This window comes from Branchiostoma belcheri, unplaced genomic scaffold, assembly GCF_001625305.1.
Source record: "Branchiostoma belcheri isolate BF01 breed outbred unplaced genomic scaffold, Haploidv18h27 scaffold242, whole genome shotgun sequence".
In the NCBI taxonomy this organism is placed as follows: Eukaryota; Metazoa; Chordata; class Leptocardii; order Amphioxiformes; family Branchiostomatidae; genus Branchiostoma; species Branchiostoma belcheri.
This window is the reverse complement of record NW_017803846.1, coordinates 149,349-167,713: the sequence shown is the minus strand read 5'-3', so window position 1 is coordinate 167,713 and position 18,365 is coordinate 149,349. Positions and strand designations below refer to the sequence as shown.

The 18,365-nt window shown below is 41.1% G+C and overlaps 1 protein-coding gene across 1 annotated transcript in view; it reads right to left on the bottom strand.

The window, feature by feature from the left end:
* LOC109471242 (peptidyl-prolyl cis-trans isomerase FKBP4-like) overlaps positions 1–18,365 on the bottom strand; it is a 34,159-nt gene that overhangs the window by 6,271 nt on the left and 9,523 nt on the right. The window contains exons 2-8 of the mRNA XM_019770521.1: positions 15,686–15,784; positions 14,184–14,348; positions 11,599–11,670; positions 10,452–10,630; positions 8,053–8,136; positions 4,771–4,962; positions 3,305–3,433 (exon numbers count right to left, since the gene is read on the bottom strand). Coding sequence (XP_019626080.1) covers positions 3,305–3,433; positions 4,771–4,962; positions 8,053–8,136; positions 10,452–10,630; positions 11,599–11,670; positions 14,184–14,348; positions 15,686–15,784 — 920 coding nt within the window. The remainder of the gene's footprint in view (positions 1–3,304; positions 3,434–4,770; positions 4,963–8,052; positions 8,137–10,451; positions 10,631–11,598; positions 11,671–14,183; positions 14,349–15,685; positions 15,785–18,365) is intronic.

Below are 18,365 nucleotides of genomic sequence, written 5' to 3'. Positions count from 1 at the left end.
TGAACAACCAACAAAAAACTATCCTGCTTACGTGATTATACTGGTCTGGTCAAGTAGAGTTTCTGCAGTCCTTGGCTTGAAATTCTGCGTAGGTGTCTAGCCTATTGACTGTCGTGCCTGAACATTTTCTCCACCCTACCTATTGCTTTCTACTCTAGACTTGTTCTTTTTGTTTCTTATGTTTGGGTCTGTTGGTTCAACTTTCTTGAACGACCAGTCTGGGGAGTCATACAAGGAAAAAGCCTGCATGGAGGTGTTATTTACAGGTTTCTACATGAATTATGGCTATACACAGTGATGATGATGATACATGTATGTGTATCCTTCTGTTGGTTCCACCAATGAGTAGGCAGACAAGTCAAGCCACTTCCATTCAACACACACTTCAGTCTGGATCTTCCATGCACCTGGGCCACTTCATGTGGCTGTACAAATGTATTGACTCAAGACCTCATTAAGTTCCTATTGCAGCTAGATTTATTCTTTCATTATCATTTAAAATTAGTATTTGGATTATGCTTAACTTGTTTATTTTGTCTGTTTTGTATATCTTATACATTGTTATACACTGCATCCAGACAAGAGCAAAGTTATATGCATAAAGTCTGCACAAAGCAGAGTAGAGTTACTCCCTATCTACATGTACATCTCAGGTTAGCTCATGGAGCAGGTCACCTTCTACACCCATCTTGGTGTCACCATACACCAGGCCATGGGCTAGTCTGAGCATGTGTATATATTACATCTACTAGTTAGCCAGGAAAGTACTTGGATACCTCTGGAGGTCAAGAGGCAAGTTATCTCAAGAAGCTCTAGAACTAGCCTACTTTAGCCTGGTTTGGCCTAAACTTGAATATGCCTGTCTGTTCTCTTCAACAATATGAGTGCTTCTGCCTCCAAGGAACCAGAACGTATCACGCAGGTCGCCTTGTTACAGGCGTAGCCCCAAGGACACCCTACTCAGATGTGCTGCAAGAGCTTGATCGGAAACAAGCTTAGTGGTGGTGTCATGTGTGGAATATGCGTTAGTAAGAAATCTGGCAGCTCTTTTGTGAACAGTTTCAAGTTTTGAGATGTGCTCCTTGTGGTAAGGGGCCCATACAGTGCTAGCATATTCTAAATGCGTTCTAACTAAACTTGTGTATGCATTTTGTTTCACTGATTTAGGACAACTGTAGAGATTTCGTTTGACAAAACCAAAAGACTTAATTATCGCTTTGGAGGTGATATGTTGCATGTGTTGGGACTAGGAAAGTTGGTTGTACGAAGTGACTCCTAAATACTTATGGTTGTTCGTCTCGGCTAGCGTGTGGTTACCTAGCTTATAATAGTTTTTAATGTTACGTTTAGCTACGTTAATACTAAAATCCTGGAGTTCATTTTTTATAGCAGCTTCAACAGCTTTTTTCCAGTGAAAAATACTTGATCATACTTGATCATGTAGTTGTAGATCACATATAGTACTGCTTTGTTTTTTTTTGTATGTGGGAGGGCAACCTGTTAGGGTGCATAAAGCCATAAGCACCTATTTTACCCTCCCTTTGACATTGTGGAAATTTAAAAAAAAAGAGTTCCACAACCTCATACCTTGGCCAGATAATGTTAACCCATACAATTTTAATCATTGATTTTGCAAATAAAAGCCTCATTTGCATGGATTATATCAGTTGATCATACTCTCCACCAAATGACAGCCTTATCTTAACAAAAAAGGCTATTCTAGCACTTCCTCATAAATTATGCAAATGAGGTCATAATTTGAATAAATTATCTTTACTGATGTTAACCTTTACTTATTAATTACTTATTTACTTTCCTCATTAATTATGCAAACTAGCTCCTGATTTGCATAATTGTTATCTGATTATGTCAAGCATCACTTCAGCTACCTACATACCAAAAAACATTAAAATCCGTCAACTGGTTCTTGTCAACGAGTTATCCTTCTTCAAGGATTTTTCAACAAACACTCCTGCAGTTTCAGAACAAGCTGCTAGGGGGCCCAAACTCATGTCACTTCTTCCCTACCCCAAGAGCTATCTACCAAGCAAAATTCGTGACCCTAGCATGTCCAGGTCGCGAGATATCAAAACCAGAAGTTCTGCTGCAGTACCAACAAAAGCCACCAGGGGGCCCAAAATCGAATCATCATCAAGACCTACCTACCTAACAAGTTTCATGACAATGCATATTAAGGTTCTTGAGTTATGCTGTTCACAGACAGAAAGACAAACAAGAAGCCATAGGCAACAATCCTCCGTGAAGATTTGATATATATTTCAACAAAAACAATCCCAAGGGTCAACGCCAGACCTACTGTGCAGACAGTTGAGAGCAAAATATTATTTCATGTGGTGGAGCTAGCAATCTACATTACAAAACAGATTTCCCTATCTTATAAACACATGCATGTAGTGAAGTTTACAGGATGGGTGGAGGAGGTGTGGGGCAATATACCAAATACACGAATAGGAGGAATCAGCCGTTCTTCCGGGCCCAGCAATATAAAAATGTTATGATGACATACTTACTTACTTTACTTTGGTAAGTGGGACTTTGGTTGAGTTCCTACTCGAACCAAAGTAATAAACCATCATCCACTTCACTCTATCCTCCACGAGAGACTGGATTTTACGTCTGATCTGAAGCTGGGACTTTTTTTACCGGTACCTTTTGTGGGTTCCCAAAGGATGGATAATTTCTTTTCTCTGTGTGATCTGTTTTTAACTCACCCCCACCGGCCTAAATGTTCTTGGGGAGGTAATGTCAGATTCCTGATCAAGTGGCTATTGTGGAAAGACAGCTGTGCTCTCTGTCCATGGTGTGGGGAGAAGACAGATGACCAGTAATTAATCATGCCAGGCAGCTGGATGGGTGGCACGTGGGCACCCAGTGTAAGTTACCTGCTTGATCCAAAAACCACATGGCCGAAGGTTACCTCAGAACCAATTCCCTAGGGAATGTATTCGTGCAATTTTTGAAATTCTTTCAAAGCGATGGTAGTACTTGCACAAATGCCTCCGCCCCAAAGGCGTCGCCAAAAAAAGTATTGGAAAACAATACTAATGTCATAGAATGCTGAAATCAATTCAGGAAAAGAAGAAAATGTGAAGAAATGAAAATAAAGACTATTATTATTTGCCATACCATACAGTACATACATGTGTGTTTAATCATTTGTTCAACCTTTATGATCACAATAGATTTCATAATGAAGGAAACGTCAGTTTTGGGATTCCCAGAGGATGTCATCCAAATAATTAAATCAACATGGCCTGAAATAAAGAAGCAATACAGTACAAACCTTGTTATTGGGATCAATCTTCAGGACAGCATTAAAGTCACTCCTGGCTTCCTCGTAGTCCCGGATGGTAAATCTAGCTTGTCCTCGCCGAAAAAATGCCTTTTCATTGTTTGGGTCCTTCTCCAGAGCCTGTGGAACACGCATTATAAAGGATTCCAATACAATTCTGGGCAAGAAAACAAAAATTTTCTACATGAGAAAATCTGTCTGAAATTAACTTTGACTGCCTTTTCGTACTTGAAGCGTTTCAAATAGCCCCATAACAGAACACTTTATTTTTTTATACCAACAATAGCCTACGCTACGAAATGTGACAAGACACCTTTTCCCATCAGTGACATCAAATTTTTGGCTCACAGATTATCAGCATGACACTTTGATAGGGTTGAATCAACTCAACACATTAAAAAGTGACAAAAAATTGGTTTCAAAAATCACTTGGTTTTACTGTCCTGAAGTCGCTTTAAAAAAATTATCATTAAATTTTGCTCTCAACATTCAGAATGGAATTCAGAACAGAATAGCGTATTAGGATTTAAGTGTAGTTTGATGATATGGATTTGACACTTGTTTGTATTTAGATTTACTTACCTATTTTCCCTTATGCCACACCGACTTAATTTTATGGATGACATCCTCTGAAGACCCCCAAACTAGTGCGCGCGGGCGAATAAAAAAAAATTCAAACCAAAAATAAAAATTCTACTAAACCACAGAATACAAAGCTGGTATACAAGCCGGCACATGCTGGCTTTTTGCGGAATTTATGAATCGATATCGACACTGTACGTATGTGCTGAGTTGTTGAGTCGTGGAGTTTCGGTACCCTGGTTGCCCGACTCCCTATTGTCGCTAACTACCATGGACTACCCAGGCCTAGAGCCAGTGCAGAGCCTCGGTGGACGTGATCTTTTTTTTTTTTTTTTGAGAACAGGCGAAAATCAATGCGCGCGCGGATGTCATCCATAAAATTAAATCGGTGTGGCCTTACTTGTGCTCATGTATAATTCTATATTTATGTACAGGGCACCACTGGAAAGTTACTGTGTAGTTACATAACCAACTGGATATGATTTTGACATTTCAGGTAGCATCCACTACCTATCATCAGGGACAATGGTGGATTCTCAGAAAAGCAGGTTTTTAAGCATGAACTACCGATTGATAAGAAACAAGTGTCCATAGGCGACAACTCACCATGAAGTTTTATATTTTGCAAATATATGATCAATAACACAACAATCTAAACTAAACAGAAGAAAAAATAAATTTCATTTACTACATATTATGTTTGATAAGGTATCATAGTAGGTGCAAGCCAGTTACTCTTATTGGGTTGGGTGAAAAAAAATTCCCCCCAAAAAAGCCTAAAACATGCCCAAAATAACCCCAAACCTCTGCTTGGAGAGTACAGTATTTTATCCATCAAAGTTTGCACTTAAAGTGTGAAGAGAATATTGACTGACCTTACTACAGTGGTTTATAACTTCATAAGGTTCATCTGTCTTCAGGTAGCACATAGCCAAGTTGAGATGAGCTGCCAACATCAGCTGTCCTGCACTCTTCTTGTCCTCCTCATCTTCTATCCGGTCTGCATCAAACTCTAAGTAGTCCAGTATCTTCTTGTACTGTGTCACAGCCTCCTTGTACTTCCCTCCCTGTACACAGATGTAAACAACCAACCAACCATCCCTTGGGTGTGCATTAAATTTCATTTACCTATTGCTACACATGTACAGTGACTGTCATAGTTACACCTGTACTTATTTTAGTTTTGTACCGACTTATGATGCATTCGTGTTGGAAATACAGTACAGATCGTGGGATACAGTACAGATCGGGAGATCCCGTGGGAGTTTGCGGGATATCCTGCCGGAGTTTGCTTGATCTCCTGCGGGATTTGTCGGGATATCCCAGAGTGCACAAAATCTCTCCCGTAACCCTATCTTTGGTGTGAGACCTTAGGTTTCCAAAGAGCTGGCACCGCTATTACTTGAACCACGTTGACTACTGATTTTTAAGCAGACAGACGATGCGTGCATGTTTGGTATGTTTTCAATACATGAAAATAACAGTAGAGCAAATAGATAGTGTTTTTAACCAATTTTTTTTATCAGAAATCTGGTGGCTTAATAAGGTACAGAACAATAACAAAGTAATACAACCTTCTTGAACAATTTTTGTGTCCAACCCTGCGACCTGGACAGCTTTTGATGTCACCCGACCCGCACTATCTCAGATCTAATCAAAAATCTAACACATCGACGTGCCATGTCGTCACTCAAGAAGTTCTTTATTTTTCTCATAGATAGGGGAGGTTGACGTACGGAGTTATGGAAGAGAGATTAAACATTGTGTAAAACAACGAGGCGAAGCATAATTAAAGGGATCTTTACGCTTCAAATTTTGATACATTTCGTGCGCCACGCAGTGTTGAGGGCCTGCATGGGGGGTAGTGATTACGAATTACGGAAAATTTTTGCTATAAGGCCACACCAATTTAATTTCTTGGTTAACGGATTTTTCTTGAAAAATAATGGAGCGGGCGGGCGAAAAAAATAAAAAATAAAAACCGGCCTAGCCATCCTATTATGGCCCAAAATGGTACGATAGGAGCCATGAAGTCAACACACCAGGCTGGTTCAAAATTTAAACAATGAATTTTGAACTTTTAATGATACCATTGCACTGAAAGATGGAATACTAGTAACTGTAACAAGTAGGATGAAAAGGACTGTTTTCAACTGTTCGGGGTAAAATATGAGCATTTTGCAGATGATTCTGAATGTTTATTTTATTTCCAAATCAGAAGAAAATGAAGCGGGCGAATCCGTTAACCAACAAATTAAATTGGTGTGGCCTAAAGTTAAAGTTTCAGAGCTGATTACGACTTTACACTTTGCGGCTAATGTACTGATTACGAATTACGTTGATTTTTGGGAAGGCTGCCTACGGTTTATGAAGACTATTAATAATTGAAACTTTATTGCATGTTCATTCCCCGGGGGATAAATGCATGGATGTACAAAGTACAATGTACTAGAGAGTACTACAATAGTAATAAAGAAAGGCTAACATAAGGTCTAAGGTATACAATGCTAAAAAAGAAATATATATTATATTAAGTGGTATAGATCTAAGTTCTAATGGCTTCTACTCTCTTTTTGAAACATTTTGAAATATACTTACATACTTCATTGATGACGTCTATATTTGTACATGATATGATATATCTAAAAGTGTCTTCCTTTGATAATGTTTTACATTTTTTGTCGAGCTTATTTGAACTGAACAGTGATTTACGTTCGTAATATCATATAATATACATTTTGTACAGTCAAGCATAATAAAAAAAAGGCCTGATTATGCCTTAGTGTTGGGCCGGGCGTTCCCGCGCCGTGTCGCCATAGAAACCGTACGTAGACAGCAGCGGCAGCAGCCCTGGTACACTCCCTGGCGCCGACAGACCACGTAGTATTCTGGCGTACTGGCCAATCACAGCGCACAGATGGTGACCCGCCCACCAGCCAAGCCAATCAGATGCGCCGCCCCAGAGACACCACCTGACGATTTGTATATTTTTCCGCCCTGCACGGCTGCTATGCGGCATTGTAATTTTCTTATATCCCGATTTCATCCCAAAACAATGTTTTTCTACATGTGACATCGAGGAGGCTAGTTCCACGAAGTGTACCGAGTGAATTTCATTTTTCACCGAGTCAGGTTTTATGGTCTGAGAACGAATTAATCTGCGTCAAATTTTGCATAAACACGTTTAGTTCGGGGTCTTCCATGTTTATCTTTCGGGTTCTCCTGTGTCTTGGACGTGCGCTACGTTGTAGCATTGTTCTGGTAAAAAAATTGACTCCGTTTTCATCTAGTTGGCTGACCCCGCAGCTAACAGAAGTAGAATGTTTTCCTACCAAAAGAAACTTTGCCAGCCATGTGGAAGTACTTGCTTTCAGGGTGATAGTCAGGGTGATAGTCGTGAATGGACGTGGTTGTTCTTGATGCAAGAGTTTTTGGGGAGGAGTTTTGGAGATGCACACATTTTGATGGGCAAACTTTTAATTGTCGTAATTCTTAATACTAAATACGGAGACTTCTTGACGCAAGCTAACCATGAAAAGACCTAAACAACTACAAGATTATGAAACACAACAACCACAAACTACTCCCGGTATGCCCCATAATTTTTTTTTTGGTAACAATCTTACCGAGAAATTCACTGGAGACGAAGGGATTACTACACGTTATATTGTATTCATGCTAGTTTCTTAAAGTTTGCGCTGAACAATAGCTTTGTAAAAAAAAATGTAACAGTTTAACTATGACTGCGTGAGTAACACCTCATACACATTATTTTCGTTCATTCCTGTGCTTCACCACCATTAAATAAGAATTGTAGCAAAGTTGACTGGTGTCAGACTCCATTGGCCCGGCACAGATCACCCAGCAGGCAGGACATAAAAATAAACATTTGGCACGCCGCCATTGGCGTTCGGAGCCGCGGTACATTTGGGGGTCTCACACCAAGTTTTGTCGCTACGCCGTATATGGGACATGATAGACGTCCCAAAAGAATAACGTGGGATATACCGCAAACTCCCATAGGATATCTCGCAATCTCCCGCGGGATATCCCGCCATCTGTAATGTACCCCTAGCCGGTATAGGAGTAAGTTCAACAACTAGCACTTTTTAAAGTGTAAAGAGGCAAATACAATGTGTCATGTACTGTTAACTAACCTTGAAAAATGTGGTACCCTTGGCCTTGACTTTGTCTGAGGCCTCTAGTTTTTCTCTGGTGTCCATTTGCCATGACTCTTTCACCTAGACCGGGGAAAATACAAATTGATACATATTATATAACAACTCTATAGTTAACTTAGGAGCTAAATACATCTACAGTTAGAGAATTTATGAAATCCAGTCTATTCGGTCAGCCGGTCCTCTTGAAGAAACTCTTGAACATAACGCTTTCCATAACAAAACAAATTGAAATAATAAGTGGATAATGGCATAACTGCTCTTCAGCACAACACACCAGCTTCAGCTTATCTGTATCAGATATAATAGCCAGTATGACAGCCTTTCAGCACAACACAACAGCTCCTGTATCTTTATCTAATAGCCAGTATGGCTGCTCTTTGGCCTAACACACCAGCTCCTGTATCTGTATCTACATAAGCCTACAGCATAACACACCAGCTTCTGTATCTGTATCTATATACAGTCGATATAACAACCTTCAGCATAAATACCAGCTTCTGTATCTGTAATCAGAATCAGAATTCATGGTCACTTCTGTATCCTGAATTTATCATTACCCTAAACAAATAATTTGCAGACTTTCTTTCTTCAGCACCTGCCGCCACTGCGACCATAAAGTTCCGTAAACATGTCCATTTTTCTCTGACCGCAAACTTTTGCTACCAAGAATATTAGTGATTTACAGTAAACTATATAGCCAGTATCACCAACCTTTGGCATATCACACTAGATCATGAATCTGTATCTATATAGCCAGTATAACTGCCCTTCAGCATAACACACCAGCTTATGAAATCACTCAAGATCTTAATTTGCAATCAGATATAGATTTATGTACAGATACAGGGCTCGTGACTGCGACTGATTTGGTCGCATATGCGCCCAAAATTTTGACGGTGCGACTACATTTGAAATCACGGTCGCATGGTGAGCCAATAAAAATTTTAGCCTACATTGTAGATAATAGCAGAATTAACCCGTAACCTGAAAATAAATGAACTCCTGGCCCTGTTCGCTGACTGAAGCACAACTCTGTTGTTTTATTCCAGTAAAATATAAAAAATAATTTGCTCGTCTTCCGCGGAGCGGCGTGGGTCGAGCTGCTAATCGCGTGCATCGTGCCGCTTGTATCGGCAAAGCAGCGGCAAAATGATCCGTCATGAAGGTCATGAAGCTAGCATCCAAACGTACAAGATATTACATGTACAACGTGTTAAAACAATACTAAACAAATGGAAATATCTTTTAGGCAACAGCAGAAATAAAAATTCACTATTATATTTTTGGAAGGTTAATTTTGAAAAAATTAACATTAAAATTCCCCAAATTTATTGGTTTCTATGTTCAATGTTCCTTCCGCCGTTCCAGCGGTGTGTGTCGGTAATTTCCCGCCCCGCATGAGGTAAATTAGTACTCCTCCCATTATTCTGTGATGTTACCGCGGCCTGCATATGAATGCAGAAGTCTAACGAGTTAGCAAACGCGTTACTAACGAAAAAGTAACGGAAAACTAACAAAAAAGTAACGCGATAGTAACGGCAGTGAGGGTAACTATAACGCTAACGGTACTGTACGGATACAGATTCATGTACAGATACAGATTTTCCAAGTATGATGACCATGTCAGTGAGTGAGTGAGGAGGGTTGACACGGTGGTCTTCACATGGATTTGTTTCAGGTGGATAACAGGTTGTGAATCTGAGACCCACACATTTTTGGGCATCCGTCTTCTTCCGAGGCACCATATCGAGGGAGACGTGCCGGTTCCGGTTGGGATGCTTGCAGCCAGCTGCTGAATGACTTGGTTACGTTCAAGGTCAGCCTTGATCACACCAGCCCATCTGGCCTTTCTCTCGTCTGCCAGCTGAAGACAACTGCCATTGGAGACTTGTCCCTCTATTTGAAGGGGGATACGTGTAAAGTGCCATTCCCAAGGGCACAACATTGGGGCGCAAGTTCGGACATGTCCCTGGGATAGGATTTTGAAGGCTCTACCACTATGCCACACAATGCCATATCTGTATATGTATAGCCAGTTTAACCACCCTTCAGTGTAACTGGTCCAGCTTCTGTATCAGTATCTGAATAGCTGGTATAACGGCCTTTCAGTGTAACACACATCTTCTTTATCTGTATCTGTATAGCTGCTATAACCGCCCTTCAGTGTAACAAACCATCTTCTGTATCTATCTGTATAGCTGGTATAACTGCTCTACATCATAACACACCTCCTTCTGTATCTGTATAGCCAGTTTAACTGCTCTTCAGCATAACACACTACTTTCAGAACAAATACAAAACTGGTTATACTTCAGCCATGGTACACATGGTACACCAAGTACAGTTGGAGGGGGAACAAAGTAGGGCATTCCAACCTTTTCAAAGTTCTTCAACTCCACCTCATATTCCACCTGAGCACGGGCAGGAATGTTGAAGTCTTTCTTCCCTTCATTTCCAAATGCAAACTGTGATTTCAGCTGGACTCTCCACTTTTCCTCTGCCTTCATTTTGGTGACAGCATAGTCGACTCCCTCAACAACTCCATGGTCTGTAGCTGAGAATCAACAGTAATATCCAAGAATGATGGACTCTTCACACATGTAGGTACAATGTTTCATTTAAAACATTTTTTTAAATTCAGGCTTCTGGCCTGAAATATTTTTTTGTCATTCCAAAGGGGTCCTCAGTCATGTTCCTCAGTCTGAAAATTTTGAAATCTTGACCTCCTGAAAATCTGCAGTTTGAGGGGCAATTTTTGCACGTAGACAAAGCTTGTTTGGCGAAAAATTACACCAAAAGTTTCAGCTTGATTTTGAGGTATGGCATGGACCTAATTGGTTATACACACCCTACTTTTAAAAAGAACATAGAGACATCTTATCTTTCTGTCCATGTATTTTCCAGTAAATTTCAAGTCAAAACAAGATTTGTCTGGCATTCTTTCTTTCTGTGATTTTCCATGATGCGGCATGTTATTGGTGGAATATTACAAGTTTACAAGAAATAGTACAAAATGTTTACAAAAATACTGTAGCATTTCAAATTCTACTGGCCAGCGTTAGAAGTGATCTGAATTTCCACCAAAGCTCTGCTCATACCGTTACAGTTTACACGCCTTATCTGAAAAATATGAGGGAATAGGCAAAATTCACGGAAAAAAGGATGCTGGCTAGAACCTTGTTTGGAAAATTGCCACAAACCATTTCAGTTTTATGGTATATGGTACATTTGTATGCTCATCAGTGCCAGTTATGGTTATGATACAACTATTGTGTACTACAAGAACAAACACAGATATAAAATTTATGTACCCAAACTGTTTTTTACAAGTGTACATGTAGCTATAGGTCTCTCATGTGCTCAAGCTTTCCTCAAACACAGGACCTGCAGTTTTATATCCTTTCCATACTTTCATATCCATACTTTTCGTTCCGGCAAACTGCCTTGCTAGGCCCTGGTTTAGAAATGGGAAGTTCCTGAACATAAATATTTGAGAATCTGATATCATTTACATGTACTTACCGGTTTCACCAACAATATATTGTACGTCTCTGTCCTCAAACACTAATCCATTGTAAGTACCCAACAGATGAACTGTAACACAAAAAGTTATCATTAAAATTAAATTAAAATTCTGCATCATAAATGAATGGATGGTGAGTAGTGGTTATGGAAACAACGTTCAAGTTCAAAAATGGTTATCCTGTCATGTTCCTACATTGCTTCAGACAGTTGTGTTTGTTTGTGTACAACATAACTCGGAAATACTGGAATGGTTGTCATTGTATAATGTTAATGATATCTAGTGAATGGTTAGTGGCAGCAAAAATGAAGGTTCAATAATGGGCCTGCTAGCTGCCATTTAAGGTATTGCAGCATTGTGTCAAAGTGTGAGGTAAAATTTTCTGCGTCACTACACTGTCAGGTTAATGATTTTTTGGGTAATGGAATCTCTAAGGAGTTACTGGACAAAACTACACAATTCTTCAAACTTTACTGGGTATAAAAATTAAATTTTCAGGCATTTTCAAGCGTCTGTCCGACACTCTTAATTAGTGAATTGTTGACTAATAGTAGTATGCAAATTAGGTACTCATTTGCATTATCTACACCTGCAGATGTAAATCTGTCGGCCTTCACCTTGGAGGTGTCATATACATGTACAGTACTGAAATTAAGGTACAGGTTCGGACCTGTACCTGTAACCTTAATGACAATTGAAGGTGTGGTCTTCAGTGATGACAGAAACATGAATGAGCAGTTGATGTTTAATGGACTGATAGACCATCATGCAAAAAACCTGGTCTCAAAGATGATGCTGACTTCCATCCCCATATAACCAACAAGATTCCCCTAGAGCCACCTTCATATAACCATTTCCCACATATACTGCAATTCTTGATTTCATAATGGTCACTTTAGGCGGACGCTGGGGAGGGGGGTGCAGTGCCGCACGCAACACACGCATGCATTACCATCTTTTTTAAGTCACCACGCGGGTACAGTGCTTTGTAAATGATTTACTTCCAGACACCATTGGCTTGTCTGTATTGTTTGTTTTTTTAATTTTTAAAATCGACTTTGTCCTGTAAACTCCCAACATTTTTTTCTTTGCTTCCCCCCCCAAAAAAGCCAGCGTTTTCATGTAATTTATCACACATCAGCCATGTTCACACCGTTATATCTAAGTGCTGTGAGCTTGTCCATTTTTTGCCAACTGCTTTAATTTCCAACTGCATTATTAAATGGATTTACAGTAATTAACAGAGGGACTGTACCTTAACTTTGCCACTTTATCATGTTTCCCTTATTTTTGAGGTGGAAAGGATCATCAAGATTAATAAAGAATCATGCAGTCTAGTTCCTGTTTTCTGATGAAACTGATACATGATAATGATTATGACTAATGTTAGTGAATTATGTTTTTTGTTGATTAAGAAAACAAGATCCATATTTGCGTGAATCTTATCAGTTGATCATATTCTCCAACTTATGACAGTCTTTTTGTATGTTCTAGAATTTCCTCAAATGAGGTCCTGATTTGAATAAGTTATGTTAAGTGATGTTCACCTTCACTTAACTTCACTAAATGCCACAGGTATGAAATTTCAGGCAGTTACCACTTTGGAATTATAGCTTTTTTTCTTATTAATTATGTACAAATTAGACCTTCATTTGCATAACCAATATGCCAATGTTCTCCTCGATCACAATAGACCGATCCTGATCGAACACATCGAACCTCCCTGTTGTATTTTGACCACTTCGGGCAAAATCAGAGCGGGAAATCTAAGAGCAGCAAAATGAGTTCATGTCTGCTTGATAAAAACTCGTTTTACCGGTGAAGCTGAATTTCAAAGACGTTCCATTTGTTTATAAAGCTATCATCATTGTTTATGTCCCTCTTTGCGAGCTTATGTTGCTACTTGTATCACAAAGCCCTTTAAAAGTTCCACCCTCCCTTGTGAGCACCTGAGCTGTTTTCTTCTCATTTCCTTTTTTTATTCCTGGGCTTGCAGGTAGTGGTGATACATGCAAAAAATGCAGTGGAAAACCTGTCACAGATAAACATACTCTGCGTAACAGATGCATCGGCTGTTTGCCAGCAACTGGGCACTTTTGTCCGCCTACCGTGTGATGTTATGCGGTGCGTCCCCATTGAGTGCAAACATTTTGCTCTCACTAAAACTAAGTTAAACCCTGACCCCACCTCAAATAATTTTACTCTGCAGATGTATCCTTCAAGAAAGACAGCGTAACCTTTATTGGGGGCTGCTGAGAGAGTTTTTTGCTACTGAAAACTCGACCCTAAAGTTGGACGACAAAACCAACATTCTGGTGGCGGCGGCCTGTAAAGCCCTTCCTGCGCTGATTTTGCCCAAGGTGTTCGAGTTCCTAGGGCATTGCTAAGGGGGGCATGGCTTCAGATCGGTCCCGAATACTAACAATATCTGCATATGAGTATTGGGGCATGTACAGTGTACATACGTACGTTATGGCTTTCTCGCAGTCAGCGGCTGTCTTGGTATCGTATGATATTCCTTTAACAAAAACCTGACCCGTTAGTAATGAAATTCTAACCCGCTAGTTAACGGTGCTGTACTTACTTTCTGCAATCGCTCCTTCCTTTGGCCTGTCATATCCGACACCTTTCTTTATAACACGGCGCACAATACCACCTTCTTTTTCTTCACTTATGTCTTCTCCAAAGAAGTCCAGTAGTTCCACCTCAAAAATCAGTGTGGCATCCTCTGGAATCTTAGGTGGACTCCCTGGAGGAACAAACACGGCTTGATATCAACATGAGTATTTACACTAGCAGCAACTATGATGTATACACCCAACTCCACCCTGTACAACTGCTGCTACACTGTACACACACCTCCACCATGTACAACTGCTGCTACACTGTACACACACCTCCACCCCTGCACACACACCTCCAACCTGTACACCCATCACCACCCCTGTACACATACCTGTACACCCATCCAACTTGTACACACACCCACCTCCAACCTGTACACCTATCACCACCCCTGTACATATACCTGTACACCCATCCAACTTGTACACACACCCACCTCCAACCTGTACACCTATCACCACCCCTGTACACATACCTGTGTCACCCCTGTATGCTCACCTGCACCCCTGTACATGCACTTCCACCCTGTAAACTCATCTGTTCGCCCAACACCACCCCTGTACACGCAACACCACCCTGTACAGGCACCCAACATCACTCCTGTACACCCACCAACACCCTGTATACCCACTGCACCCCTGCATACCCACCTGCACCTCTGTATACCCACCTTCACCCCTGTAAACCCATCCTCACCCGTCTACTGACCTCCACCCCTTTACACCCACCTAAACCCTGTACACACACCTGCACCCCTGTACCCACCCCAACCGCTGTACACACACCTGCACCCCTGTACACACCCCAACCCCTGTACACACACCTGCACCCCTGCACCCACCCCAGCCCCTGTACACACACCTGCACCCCTGTACCCACCCCAGCCCCTGTACACACACCTCCAGCCCTGTACACCAACCACCACCCCTATATACAGGTACCTACCTACCTACCTAGTCCCATGACCGACACTGGTCATCGGGTGACAAGGCAGACTATATACCCACGGATATGTGATGGTATATTCTATTCGAATAAGGAGGGCTTTTGGCATAATTGATTAAAAGAAAAAATGATTCCTTTATGTGGCTCAAGCAATGGTATAGGTCAAATGTTGTTCAAACCATAATATGATTTTGAATGGGGGGTTCTTCCCACTGCTTGGGGGCCCAGTGAGCGCAATGTTCCTAGGGGGGTCCGGGTGCATGCTCCCTGGGAAATTTTGAAAAATGAACCTTCTGAAATGGTATTTCCGGGTTTTTTTTTAGGATTTCAAAGAAAAAATCAGAGATAACTTTATTCAATGACAAAGTGAGCCTTTTTAATACGATTCCAGCCTCGCTGGTGACACAAATCAGTCCATCTTTTGAAGAAAAATCTTGGACCTTTAGATAAAAAGTGGACCAAAACCTTTGAGCCCCCGAACATGTAATACAATTTGTGATCGCTGAAATTAATCACCTCTTTTGCCATAGGCATACTGTGGCCTACATGTCAGTTGAGCCAGTTCTCCTCTCTTCATCGTAGCTACACCAAGATCCCAGCCTTTGATCACCTGCCCTGAAACAATATATAACAAATAATTATTATGGCAAACAATATATAAACGATAGATACACCTGGCTCCAAATTAAATTTTTGAGTTAGGAGCACAACCTAAAACAATTGGGTGGAACTGAAAAAATCTAGGCGCACCACCAAAAAATATTGTCCTATATCAACGTAATTTACAGGACTTTGAATACACTGAAAAGGGTTTTTCAGGATCTCCCCAGGAATTTAGAGTAGCAGGGCTTGAAATTCATTTTTGGGAATAGGTGCACTGGTGCACCCAACCTAAAACATTAAAGTATAGATCTTACTGCTCCTCTTATGACTATGAGCTTGAATCTGAAATGGGGACTAACTTACAACAAAGATTTTATTATTTTTCTGACACTTGTATGCCAAGAATATCCTGCATACTACCATACCTTTGATATGTACAAAAATACCTACAAAAATATTTGGGTGCACTGGTGCACCCACAGAAAAAAATTGGGTGCACCGCTCCAATTTTGGGTGCACTAAGGTGCACATGCACCCAGTACTTTGAGCCCTGAGTAGGGCGGGTAAGGGAGCAAAGCACCTGATGCAGCTTCCTCCTCCCTTGTATTTTGTCTTTCCCAGACATAAATGGAAGTAATTTCCTTCAACTTCAGCTCTACATCCTTTCTAAAACTAAGGCCGTCTTTAGACTGACGATGGTTAAATAGTCGTACGAATGTTTATCGTCAAGACGTTGCCGGCGACGGTATTTTACCACCGTCTAAAGACGATCAAAATAGTTGCACAACGGTAATCCTCGAATCGTCGTCACTACCACCTCGGACCCTATCGTGCGATCCTTCAGCGGGGGGTCCGAGGAGGATTTTCCACCGTCTAAAGTGAACCGTCGCTGGCGAAGGAAGTGGGAGGTCATTGGCCTTATGCAAATAAGCCTGCAAGCGTTATTTCATGTCCAAGCACATCGCCTGTATCATTAAATGTCATAAAACCAAAGACTTCATATCGTCATACGTGTCTAGTACAATCCCCTGTCACCAATCGCCACTTCTCCGGTACGAACCGATCCGCCAAATCACATTTCCCGGCAAATATAGCCAGGCCGACGGCAGCACCGAACGCCGCGTTCAAATCCGGAGTATTGCCCCGCTCGGTACATGCGCCTCATACCCATTCTTTGCTGGGCACAAACTCAGCGTCTTATCCACAGGACGAGTTAAAAGCAGAATAAAAACAATCTGCTGCAGCATGCCGAAAAAAGGGGTTCTCTCGCCATTTTGAATTGGCGCGCGGCATGCCATCCTGCGCTGCGGGTATCCGCCACGCTTTCTGGTCATGTGTCTAAAGCCAGCCGTCGCACACAATGATTGTCGTGCGATCGTATCCCGTCGTCAGTCTAAAGTCGGCAAAATATGAGGCAGGAAAAAAATGCTAAAGATCTATTCTTAATAAAAAAATTGGGCATAGGTTCCCCACTATGGCCCCTATTTTAGGGGCTCAAAATTTTTTTCCTAGACCCCCCCTCCCCACTAAATATCGTACAGTCCAGGGATGGGTACCTGTTTGGCTATTTCAGGTCCAGGTCCACAGGATTAGGTCCAGGTCCAGACCTGTACCTGTACCTGATTCTGGAGTATCAGTACCAAATGACTTTTGCTAAATGATTATTCCATCTAATGTATAAGAAACCAAGTGCTACAAAAATTTTCATTCGTTTTATCTATTTTATTTCTTTATTCATTTTATTTTATTTCATTTTATCCAATATTATTTTATTCTATTTCATCTGTTCTATACACTATCAAACTTTTCCTCTACTCCTATGGCTACTAAAACCTCAGAACCAAATATATTAATACATTAAACTTTTTTTTTTAAATTTACTTCATCAGTCACCACAAAACAAGGCTCATGGGAGCCACTTAAAATGTTTTGGGTTACAGAACAGCCAGTGAGGACAGATGTTTGTTGACCTTAGACTTGAAGAGTTTAAGGTTATACTCATAAGGGAAGCAATCACGAGGTAGCTTATTACCTCCGGGTAGGGATGTATATCCCGAGCGCGGAGGTTTTGTGAGGGAAGACGAAAATTGCGTTCGCAGCAGTTTCTAGCGTTTGGGTGGACGGATATGTCTGGGACTTGGTATACGTTTTGCTGTTGGGCTGTAGATGGTGCACGTTGTTTTGGTTTTTTAGTATGTGTGTTTTAGTGCGTGAAAATGATGCGTTGTGACAGAGTATGGACACCCCTTGTGTGTGAAAGTGGTTCTGTCTTTTGGTTTTCGGCGTGTATTAAGTGTCGTAGGTTGCGTCCACATCTGGTGAGAGGGGGTTTCAGGTATCGAGTGTGAAAAATTATGGTCGCGCGGGTCGCAGCCAGCCAACTTCCGGGTGGGCCAATGGGTCAGGGGTCAACGCCCTCTTGCGCAATTTCGGATGTTTTCTGCGTATAGTACGACTTCTTAACTTACAAATACCGTGGTATACTGTCTCAGGCGTTCTCGACATGCATTTCGCGTTGGGGTAGACGGGACTCGGTGTATCTTCTGTTAATGGGCTGTAGATGGTGCAGGTTTTTTTGTTTTATTGTATATGT